The sequence below is a fragment of the Capsicum annuum genome, chromosome 1, assembly GCF_002878395.1.
Source record: "Capsicum annuum cultivar UCD-10X-F1 chromosome 1, UCD10Xv1.1, whole genome shotgun sequence".
Lineage (NCBI taxonomy): Eukaryota > Viridiplantae > Streptophyta > Magnoliopsida > Solanales > Solanaceae > Capsicum > Capsicum annuum.
Genome location: NC_061111.1, coordinates 2,177,243 through 2,189,692, shown reverse-complemented (window position 1 = coordinate 2,189,692; position 12,450 = coordinate 2,177,243). Strand labels below are relative to the sequence as shown.

Here is a 12,450-nt window from a genome sequence, read left to right as displayed (position 1 = left end):
AAAAAAAAAAAAAAAATATATATATAAATATATATATATATATATATCATAAGTCTATATGAGAAAAGTGGAGATGGAATAAGTATTTCATTTTTATTAAGAAAAATAAAATAAATATACATCTTAACTTATTATATTTACACAATGCTTCACCCTTAAAATGTAATTACAAAAATCTCAAGTAATAATGTATCTCAATAGATTCGAAATCAAAAATAAATAAATTGGGAACTAATTATGTATCTTTTACAAAGAAAAAAAAGTGTGTTCGTTGGTTGTATTATGTATCTTAATAGACCAAAAATTACAAAAAAGAAAAGTATATCGAAAGATAATTATGTATCTTTACAAAAGAAAAAATATATCTTCATTGGATGTATTGAGAGCTAATTATATATCTCAACAAATCTAAAATCAAGATTTTCAATAAGTATGCAAAATATTGGAATTTTCTATAATTAAACTCTAAACTATCGAAAGTTATGTTACTTACCCTTATTATTACAACGATGACGACGATATATTTGAGGTAACTCATAAGTGAAGTGCGAGGAGGGTGGTGCATACGTAGTTTTATTACTATTTTGTGAATATAAAGACATTATTTTGTATATACAATTGGTTCAAATAAAACAAATCAAAATCAAGTGTGAAAAAGAAAATACAATAACGAAGAAATCATGTTGAAACAGATTGAGAAAATAAATGTTCAAAACAACAAATAACACAAAAAAAAATGAAGCAAATCAATCACAAAGAACAATAAGGTTGAAGAAAAATAAGCCAATTTCGATTATCTATTAATTCTTATATTCTTTAATTTAAAATCATGTCTTCGATAAACTGAATTTTATTGTGAAAATTTTAGGAGACAAGAGAATCTGAGAGGATATAGTATTTACGTACCCACAAACAGAAAATGATATTTGGGCCCTTCATCTTTTTGTAACTACCTTCCCCATTCCCCAAAAGTACTTTTATTTTTGATGGTTTGGTGTTTTCTCATTTTTTTTATGGAGACGTGCAAAGATTTTCTCAGATCGAATGGAGATCAATCCTCAATTGTAAATGCAATACACCTTTTATTTCAATTTCATATCGAGTCAAATTAGAACAACAAGAGTATGTACTAGCTCTTGACTAATGTATTTGGCGACTCGTATTGTTTTATTCATTATAATTTATGAATTCAGTTATCATAGGGAGCATATTTCGAATATCTATAGAAAAGATTTTATGCTTGTTTCTTTCTCTTGTTTGAGACAAGTCATGAATTGAGAATATTGTGGTCTTTTACAATGAAAGAAGTTGAGACGAGGTTGTTAATAATAGATTACCTAGAGAAATAGGTAAAATAAATTTCCACTCAAGATTTAAAAGTTAGTTCATTCTCAGCTTCGATAAAGTTCATCTTGTTGCAATAGGAATGAACAAAAACAAATAAATTTTGATTAATGTGATAAAAATACTAATTGGTGTTCCAAAGACTTTTATGTCAAAAAAAACTATGTACAATCGTTAGATGAAGTAATCAGCTCGAGTCAAATGCGCCCCCACCCCCCGCCACCCCGCCCTTTTGTAGCTCAGTTTGTTTGGGCAGATGTAGAAGGAACTACATATATGAGAACGATCCCAATACCTCCTCCTAAGCATAGCCCAACTGTTTTTGTTTTAGAGCCTAACTAGGCTGGATCTCTGTAAATACTAACTTTTATGTTAGTGCGTTTTTTGTTAACAAAAAAAGAAACAAAAAACTTTAGGTTTAATAAAATTTCCAATAACAAAATGTCCATAAGCAAGCGCATGATTGAGTCATTGAGGTTTGGGTTTTCGATGTGGGAGGCCAGAAATCGAATCCAGCCAAGCAAGGGCGGATATAGGTTCGAATTGATGATGCTTCGACACTCGTTAAACTCGATGCAAAAAAGTTATAATTATATATGAGAAAAACCACCCTCAAAATCAAAAGGATAGATGAGTGCTTTGATTTCCACGCGGAATCTTAAAGTGTTGATGGCAGTACATGTGTTTCAACCTTCCGAGCATTCACAATGCCTAAATCCTAAGTCCGCCACTACAGTCACGAGCTCATCGCATGAGTCTTATCTCATGCGACTTAAATCTTCGATGTAATTTGCAAATTATTACACAGTGATCAGATTACCGCGGAGTGAACGAAGTAAATTTATGGTAGCCGTAAAGTTGGAGACACCTAGTTAGGATAGTGGGGTCCCAAAGGACAAGTTCATCTCATGGACCTATCACAATCAACGGTGATTACGTTGCGAGATCACGGGACACGTGTAGCATACATGTGATCTCTCGTGCATCTTCTTATCCTGGACCCCACCCACGTGCTACGCCCCACATCAACATCACGTGCTTTTGTCCATCCTCATCAAATAAGGAAATGACACGTGTCAAGACATGTAAATATTGAGCAAATGAATTTAAGAAATAAGACAAGATAAATAAATAAAGAAGAGGAGTTCGAGAGAAGATCAAAAATGATTTTAATTATACTAATAAAATGATGGGAAATAGGTTCGAAATATGCTTTAAAAACTTTGACAAAATTCGTTATAACATGCCTCAATTTTGTGGGAGTTCTATAACCCCTCAACTACGTATTATCGTATTTTTATGACATATATGAGTACACGCACACTGAGCACATAAAGATCTAAAGTGATCCAACTAGACAAATATATGCCACAAAAATACACTAATAAATAGTCGAAGAGAATCATAGAACCTCCACAAAGTTAAAACGTGTTAGATCAAATTTTTTTAAAATTTAGATATATTTCTAATCCTTTTCCCTAAAATGATTGGTATTAATTTGTAAATTAATTAGGGAGAGATATAGTGGTGATGAACAAGATTCTTTCATTCAAAAATTGAGGATGATAAGTATTATGTAGAGTTTTAGTCCCCCCTTGTAATGGGTTTTACACAACGTATCTGAATTAATCGAGATCCCAAACGAGTACCAAACATCGAAAGGGAGAAAAAATTAAGGTTTTTTTTGTCTATTGGGTTGTTTGGAAACATCTTGCTAAGTGTTCAATCTGTCATTTATCTACATATCATGTAACAAACATGAGTTGAGACCAATGTATAATTAACATGTGACAATCTAGTTAATGCTCCCCATATCAAAATGCAGTTTCTAGACACAATTATTGCTCTTAACTCAACCTACATTATTTGAGTTGTGAGTCTATCGAAAACAACCTCTTTGTTTTCTCAGCGTAGGGGGTAAGATCTACGTAGATTCTACCCTACTCCAACCCCACTTACAAAACTACACTGAGTTGTTGTTGTTGTTGTCAACTCAATCTATAAAAAAGGGCAGCCCGATGCACTAAAGCTCCCTCTATGCGCAGGGTCCGGGGAAGGATTCCACCGCAAGGATGTATTGTACGCAGCCTCATCTTGCATTTCTGCAAGAGGCTGTTTCCAAGGCTTGAACCTCAGATCTCCTAATCACATGACAGCTACTTTATCATACCAGTTACTCCAAGGCTCTCCCCTTCTGTCAACTCAATCTATACAGCTAAATAATTCTAAAAAAATGTATTTAATGCTTTGATGGTACCCATACACATTGGTGGTACACTTATGATATGGTTCTGCTGTGTGCACAAACTAAAAAGGGGTAACACAGGCATAGCACAAAACTAGATTGTGCAATCCAAGAATCTTCAAGAAGGTAGGCCCATAAGGACATCTATTGATGTTTAAATTGTTGTGTATTCAACATGCATGACCCAATATAGGTTTTCCATATCCAGCTATCCAAAAAGCCTAAAGAGCATTATACCAATGCTTTGGACTTAATAGGTCCATAAAAGCAAGTATACAAAGTTAGAAAGAAAAAGGCAAAAAGAGATCCAAGCTAAAGGGTGTTTCTCATCAAGCCCAAGTATGGGACTTTCCCTCTTTCGAAATATAATGAAATGTAAGAGACGGAGGAGGCAACCCGACTACAAGATGTCACAGTTTGAACCGTAATGTCAGAACTTGTTGCCTCCCGGCTACTACTGTGCAGTTAAGTCGTTTCTATTGTCTACTTACCAAGTGGAAGAACGAAAAAGTTGATGAACCGAGGACATTCGTCAAGATTAATCTTTCCAGCCTTCCTTACTAGACCATCTTGTGGAAACGCTTTTAGACGAGAGGGAAGGAGTGACTGGCAAGGATGGTGCTATGGGTGCTTCCTCGTCATCCCAATTGTCATCCCAGTTATTGTCCCATCCATCAGTTGAGAGCGTTTCTGCCTTTCCTCCACTGGAAACTGGTAACCCCATGTCCAGCTTTTGGTACTTGTGGTCATTGCTTAATAGTGGCCTCCGCTTGATGTACATCAAGACTGTAGCCACTAACGCTATTGCAACCAAACACATTATTCCAAAGGATAGGAAAGCATAATTGAACTGAGATATTTTATCAGCGTTGTCGATCAAGCCCCTGAAATCGAGAGAACATTGACCATCTCCTGCCTTCAGAATGATGAAGTTGTCATTTCCTCCATTCCCTATAGAAACCTTCATCTGCATCAAGAGCAATCATCACAGCTACATGTTAAGAATAGTAAAACACTAGCAAACATAAGACTTCAAAGATTAGGCTTTGACTAGAGTACTTCAAAAAACACCATCCGTTTCGTCAAGACTTAAAAAATAATAAACCTAGTAATATCACTTGACTTTGGTGGTAACAACAGATCGATCCTCTAAGGTTTACGTCCTAACAACTAGGAAAGGAGTAAGACTGGAAGAAACAAGATAAAGTGATGCACACATTGAACAGCACTCGAGCAATTCCTTTTTAGTGCTGAATTTCTCCTGCTGGGAAAATTACATACTAAAAGATGCCTAAGCTATCAGGCATCAACAAAAGGTGATTGATTCACAAAGAAATAGAATATATCCATGTGACGTGGTTATGTGAACAAAACGCATGAACTGTCTATAATGTTCTGTCATGGAATGTAAAACAGAAGAAATTCGTCATGGAATGTTTCAGCTCATAGTAATTGCAGAGATTCAGCCAATTATCTCTTATTATATAAGTCGTGTATAAGAATAAACGCGAACAGAAAGTCTTGAGCTTTCGGCTTATGATTTACTTTTTTTCCTGCTCGACTGATTGTTATTTTCCTGTAATTCAAACGTTGGCTCACATGCATACTAACAAGGTGCTGACCTAGTCTTCTTCCTGCAGATGAATAATATACTGGTTTAATCACTATTCTCCGTTGTTCCGATCAGCGGATCAGTATTCACATTTTAAGCGTTTTTGGAACTTTAGAACAAAATGGCATCAAACCACATTTTTGAGCAGCAGCACTCTTGCGCAGATATCAACAAGCTAGCCAACAAAATAGCTCATTAACCTCTTAATCACCCCTTACAGTGAAACAAGAAGCCATAACCACTCCTGGATTTCTATTATCATATCAAATGTAATATAACAGCTTACGGCTCTAACTGATGAGTGAAATTCCTTTCATGGAAACCACACAAAGATTGATAACATAGCAAGCATGTTAAATGGCAGAGCACCGAACTCATCTCATGAGCTATAGCTGTTAGGGTTTTTGCCCTGACTTTCTTACTATATTTAAGTTTTATTTTTTCTTAGAAGGAAAATAAAAGTAACCATAATTACTTATACTTTTCCTGAAAGGAAAATATAATTCTTTTTCATATTTGGCTAACCTCTTTCTTGGAGGAAAGGTTTTGAATATCTATAAATAGAACACCCTCTTCTCATACCTTAACACAATAGCATCCACAATGTAGTCTTTAAACAGTCTTTGTTTAGGGGGAGATTTCTCCCAATAAGTTTTAGGATTTTCAATTTTATTTTTAATATGTAGGCCGTTTGGCCAAACCATATCCAATAATATATTTTTTAGTATAATTTTTCATGTGTCGTCTGATTTATCGTCTTATGGTTTGCAAACTAAAAGCTTCCGCATGACGTCCTCTCGATTTCGATCCCAACAATAGCAACTTAAAGACTAAAACTTAGATAAGCTGTCAAAAGTCTCTAACATATCCCAGACATACTTCAACTTAAAATTGCTAACGGACAACCAAGATATTATCATATTGACTAATTCTGAATCATAATCAGAAATAACTTCTCAGAGCTCCCTGAAATTCATATTGGTTTTACATAATTAACGTCATAACAGAGTTGCATTGACGAGGTGCTCAATTTTCCCGATCAGTCCATCCACTGCAGCTGTAGTTAACTCCAACATCTTTTTCTACTTAAATGAAAGATGGCACTTAGGGGTCATTTTGGTAGGAGGGTTAAAGGATAGCTAATCCTGGGATTAATTATAAGATAAACTTATCCCGTGTTTGGTTGGGATAGAATTCATGAGATAACTTATACCGGGATTAGTTATCACGGGATTGTAGAGTTATTTTTATCCCTTCTTGAGGGAGGGATAACTAATCCCGGGATAATTTGTTTCCCAACCAAACGACCCCTCAACGGAAGTGGTAAGCGATAGCTAGAATTGCATCATTTTCTACTTGGATGGAAGACAGCACTTTAATGGAAGTGGTAAGCCATGGCTAGAATTGCTGTCACTATTATTTTGAGAGGAAAGGGGCAAATAAGCAATCATATTCTTTTCTCTATGACAAATCATAATTATACTACAGGCAAATCCATCTTCGGGACATCAGCACTGTGGAAAGAAATATTTCCTGAAATCTCTGCTCTTGGGGCATTTAAGCTTAGGGTTTTAAGTAGGGAAACGTTTACATTCAAGGAGTATTCATCAGAGATTACCATTCAAAGAGACTGGTATTTCTTTTCCATTTATAGAGATAATAGAACCTCCATTTCCTCACTTAGGTCTACATTCCTTACAAAAGTGGGTGCCAGATAAAGTAAGAATTTGATTAAAAGTCCTAAAATGAGATAAGATAGATCATTATATACTATAAGAAAATCCATCTTGAGGACATCAACACCGGGGAAGGAGCTATTTCCTTATATCTCTCAAATTTAAGCTCAATGGGGGTTTCAAGCAGTGGAGGAGCCAGGATTTTCATTGAGGGGGTTCGAAAGTAAATATACGAACTAGTCGAAGGGGGTTCAACATCTACTATATATGCTTAAAAAATATTTTTAACAACGTAAAAATAGTATAAAAACAGTATAATTTTCGGTCGAAGGGGGTTCGACCTGGAGCAAATGTAGCTCCGCCCCTGGTTTCAAGGTGGCTACCTATTCATCATATTAAATTCAGAATGCTCTAAGATACTGCCAGTAAAGTATTGCTACCTTCCTGTTTTCCTTTCCTTGGAGTTCAATCTTGTTATGCTCCAGTTTTACAAACTTAGGAGCCATAATAGAAATGCTGGCAGTGTCTTTTCCCTTGTTCTGAACCAAAAGTGAGAGGTCTGGAGATTCTGCAAGGAAAAGCAACAGGTTATACTTCAGTTACTCCAACTGAAATGGCACGACTTAAGGAGAAAAATGAATAATCCATCTGATTACAAGACAGACAGTTCCACCTGGAGAAAATCCTACTTATGGTGCTGTTTTCCCCCCATAATGCATTATACTGACAAGGATACTTTGAGCCATTAACTAAAGACATGTATTACAAACATACATCATACAGATGAAGCAGCACCTATTTTAGTTTGGAGGGCCCCAGCTAAACATTTAATATCATACACGAGCTGATGCAATGATTTCCACAACATGATAAATGCCTATGCATGAAATTCCACTTAACTCTACCTATTTTGACAGAGGATTCACATGGCCAAACCCGACTTCTTTTAGAATCAAAGCAAGGAGGAGTACTGGATGTAAGTAGGACGGAGACTAGTTACTATTCTCTTACAGATAAGGGAAGAAAGAAGCGCCAGCAGTCTAAGTTGCTTGGACTCAGGTGCGGGTGTCCGATACGGGTACGGATCTAGAGGTTGGATCCTTCATAGTCTCAATTTAAAGATTCGGGGATACGGATCTAGGGATGGATACAGGTGCGGGGCTTAGGCAAAAAATAATTTAAATATCTAAAAATAGAATTATAAAACATAAATTAATATGTTAAAAACTTGAGGAGAAAATATTGTTCAAATAGCTTTTGCTTTGATTACAGAGTTTCTTAAATCTGTCAGGACTTTCCCTGTCGATTTTGGTCAAAGTAACCAAAATTAGTTGACCAGATCGGGTACGGATCCCACACCCACACCCACGTCGTGTCGACACGGGTGTGACACTATAAGTGAAGAGTCCGAGTAACTTAGCCTGCAGTGACCTTGCTCTTTGAGACAAAGATGACAAATGACTAAAACTCCAAGAAGTTGCCATCTTCCATAATAACTCCCGCACATCAAAGAATGTTCTCAAACTAGATATGAAGTTGTAATCCCAAAGAATGATTATGTCCCATTTCCCTTTCCGGAACTGCTTATAGAAATATATCACTGCTGCAGTCTATGAGAAATAACCAGCCATGGTAGTTGTCTATCATTACTATCTCTAAATTTATATACTGAAACAGGACTTCTCTAACAAAGGATCACGCTGACAAACAGGAGCAGAACAAAATCATTTTCTTTTGAAGGGGAGCCTTGGAGTATGAGTAACTAGTAAAGTTGTTTCCATGTGACCAGGAGGTCACGGGTTCAAGCTTTGGAAACAGCCTTTGGTAGAAATGCAAGGTAAGGTTGCGTACAATACACCCTTGTGGTGGGGCCCTTCCCCGGACCTTGCGCATAGCGGGAGCTTTAGTGCACCGGTCTGCCTTTTTTTTTTTGACATATGAGGAGAGGAAAAATTATATAACTATGTGATAAGAAGAAAATAATGTCTTAGTTTCTATCCAAGATTATTGCACAAGAATGAGTTTTAAAGACACAGAGATATGCCGGCAGCCTAAAATAAGAAAGAAATTTCAAAATGCACTTGAAAGTGTAAATAATATGTTTTAACGACAATTCAACAAAAGAACTAAAAGGCTTACCCCAGAATATGAGCACCTTTTGGTTTTGAGTATCTTTTTAAGCTCATAAGTAGCTTCAAAAATACATGTTTAATGACATATAAAAAGATAATTTGAATCGATTAATCAGATATGGGAAAATACGGCAAAAGAATTTATCTGCAACTTCTTTGTAGATAAAAATATGAAAGGAAGCAAACATATCTATAAACGGAAAATACGAAGAACCACAGACACGTACCATTGCCCGGAACTCTTAGACATGCAACCAACGCCTTTTCGTCTATTGTGCAACTATACAACGAATCACATTCTTCTCCATGAAAGCTCTCCTTTCTTGTAGGCAATATCACCTCTCTCGACTGAATTCCATCACGCACAACCTTTCCCTTCTCCTCCTGTTTCTCGGAACTAACACCTTTCGGTTTCTCTTGTTCTTGAGCTTCTTTCATCTCCTTTTTCGCACTACTATCGTCTAACTTGTTCTGATCACCAACATTCGCCGATTCACCAATACGTTCGCTACTATTATTCATTTTCCTTCGATCACCAACTTCCACCGGCTTCATTTTACTACTAAAACTATCACTATCCAATTTAACATCCTCTTTTTTACTATTCGTAATCATCGTATCTAATTTCTCATTCACATTACTACCATTACTAATCGAAATCACTGTTTTTCCACCTGTTTTTTCAGCTTCGTTGATCTAAACACACAGAATAAGCAATCAATAAAACACTTATTTAACAGTAATGTCTCATTAATTCACAGTTAAATAGCAAACAAGTAATAAACTCAAATTGATTTTGCTTTAAACATTTTCCTATAAACTTTTTTAATAAAAAAGAACACTCCCATATATATGTCCTAGCCTTGGTACACAGAGTTACCTAATATGGGAGGTGTTAGGTATCTCGTAGATTTAGTCGAGGTGAGCGAAACGTTGACCCAGAAACCAAGTTCATTTTTAAAAAACACTCCAATATATATGTCGTAGCCTCGGTAGACAGAGTTACCTAATATGGGAGGTGGCAGGTATCTCGTGGATTTAGTCTGGGTGAGCGGAAGCTGGCCCGCACACCAAGTTTATTAAAAAACACACTCCAATATATATGTCCTAGCCTTGGTGGATAGAGTTGCCTAATATGGGAGGTGTCAAGATATCTATTTAGTCGAGGTGAGCAAAAGTTGACCCAGACACCAAGTTTATTAAGAAAAACACTTCCATATCTACGTCCTAGCCTCGCCTCGGTCGACAGAGTTACCGGTGGCAGGTATCTCGTGGATTTAGTCTAGGTGAGCGGAAATCGTCCCGCACAAAAAGTTTATTAAGAAAAACACTCCAATATATATGTGTTAGCCTTGGTGGATAGAGTTACCTAGCATGGGGGGAGGTGTCAAGATATCTCATGGATTTAATCGAGGTGAGCGAAAGTTGACCCGAACACCAAGTTTATTAAATAAAAGTATAAAACACTCTCATATATATGTCATAGCGTCGATAGACAGAGTTACCTAATATGGGAGGTGGCAAGTATCTCGTGGACTTAGTCCAGGTGAGCGAAAATCATCCCGCACACCAAGTTTATTAAAAAAAACACTCCGATATATATGTCCCTGCCTCGGTAGACAGAGTTACCTAATATGGGAGGTGTTAGGTATCTCGTGTATTTAGTCTAGCTGAGCGGAAGTTGGCCCGCACACCAATTTATTAAAAAAAACACCCATATATATATGTCCTAGCCTCGGTAGACAGAGTTACCTAATATGGGAGGTGGCAAGTATCCGTGTATTTAGTCGAGGTGAGTGAAAGTTGGTGCACACACCAAGTTTGTTTAAAAAAACACTCTCACATATCCGTGGTGGACAGAGTTACCAGTTGGTGGAAGGTGACAGTTATCTCGTGGATTTAGGTGCAAAAAAACTGATCCGGACACCACAATTATTGGAAAAAATCCAAATCTCATTTGTCTTAATCTTGGTAGACAGAGTTAACTAATATATGTTCCATGTTGCTAGTGGGCGGTGACACGTATCTAAGGGCTTTAGTCAGGTGCACGAAAGTTGGGCCGAGCATCACCGTAATAAAAAATTACACAAAAAAGAAAATCAATTAGTTACCTCTAAATCAGCAGCAGCGGCAGCAACATGAGCTATGAGTAAAATGATAATTACTCGACGAGTAAAAATCATGAACATTTTTTTTAATACAAAAATAAGCTCAAAAAAAAAAAAAAAAAAAAAAGAAAGGGTTGTGTGTACTGTGTACTGGGCAAATATAAACAGATTTGTATATTTAAAAGTGGGAAAAATTAGCAGAATGGGAAGTAATTAAGTTTAAGGATTAGCAGTTATGTAAGATTGGGAAAGGCATAAAATGATGAGAGAGAGGAAAATAGGGTTTTAATTGAAGCATATTTAGGATTTTTCAAATTTGCAACTTGCAAGGAGCAGGTTGAAATTTTGAATTGTTTGCACTATCTACTTTGACTTAATAATATATTTTGACTAATAATATGTACTCTATTTTTACTTTTCCAATTTATTAAAAATAGATTAATAATACTTGTTTGATTTTAAAAAAATAATAAATAATTTAGCACCTAATTCATAATTTACTCTTATCACTAATTATAACAAAAAGACAGTTTAATGTACTAAAGTTCTCGTTGTACGCAGGGTTCAGGGAAGGACCACATCACAAGGGTGTATCTAAATTGGCTAAATCTAGTATAATGTGACTTGTTCCGATGCGGAAAAAAAATCATGTACGAAATGTTGTCTTGCATTTATGCCGGAGGATGTTTTCAAAGCTTGAATCAGTGATTTTTTAGTAGCATGAAGGTGACTTCGCCAATTATCCCAAGACTCCCCTTCACTAATTATAGTGATCTCCGTAATTCATTTTTCCAATATATTGTATTTAGTATATCTAAAGACTGATATAGTAAATTTTTAATTTAATTTATTGCTATTTTAAGATATATCTTAAGTCAATGTAAAGATAGATTAGAGGCGGAGCCAACCTAGTAATAAGAGGTTCGTTCGAACCTCTTTGATGTCAAATTATACTATTAATACATGTTTAAAATAACTTTTATGTATATATTGTTGATGCTGAACTCCCTTTGGTGAGTTTTTCTTCGGATTTTGATCCCCTCAACAGAAATTCTGATTTCGCCTCCGAGATAGATGAAGGAAGCAACATAGTAAGTGGTGTGGGGCTGCTAGTTCGTTGATCAGTATTCTCGATATCGAATTTTGAATATGAAAATGCTCTTAATATTATCTAAGACATTCGATTAAAAGCATCATTAGTTATGTATGGATTTTTTAAATCTTTTTAACAGCCAATCAGACTTTGCATTAGTTATGATCGACAATTTTTATTATAGGCTTTAATTGATATCATATTATTTTATGTAAATAGTTATGCTAAAACTAATTATAC

The 12,450-nt window shown here is 35.8% G+C and overlaps 1 protein-coding gene across 1 annotated transcript; it reads right to left on the bottom strand.

Annotated features, from left to right (window-relative positions):
- Positions 1–3,706: 3,706 nt before the first annotated feature.
- LOC107855320 lies at positions 3,707–11,464 on the bottom strand. The gene is made up of 4 exons (XM_016700323.2): positions 11,121–11,464; positions 9,237–9,705; positions 7,318–7,445; positions 3,707–4,556 (listed from the first exon to the last, which is right to left on the bottom strand). The coding sequence occupies exons 1-4, from the start codon at positions 11,196–11,198 to the stop codon at positions 4,128–4,130; spliced, it is 1,104 nt and encodes a 367-aa protein (XP_016555809.1). The 5' UTR covers positions 11,199–11,464; the 3' UTR covers positions 3,707–4,127.
- Between the last annotated feature and the right edge of the window lie 986 nt (positions 11,465–12,450).

Coding starts and splice junctions, on each gene's coding strand:
- LOC107855320 (XM_016700323.2), bottom strand. CDS start 11,198: ATGTTCATGATTTTTACTCGTCGAGTAATTATCATTTTACTCATAGCT. Junction 9,706..11,120: donor CCGCTGCTGCTGATTTAGAG/GTAACTAATTGA, acceptor CTGTGTGTTTAG/ATCAACGAAGCTGAAAAAAC. Junction 7,446..9,236: donor TCTAAGAGTTCCGGGCAATG/GTACGTGTCTGT, acceptor TTTTCCTTGCAG/AATCTCCAGACCTCTCACTT.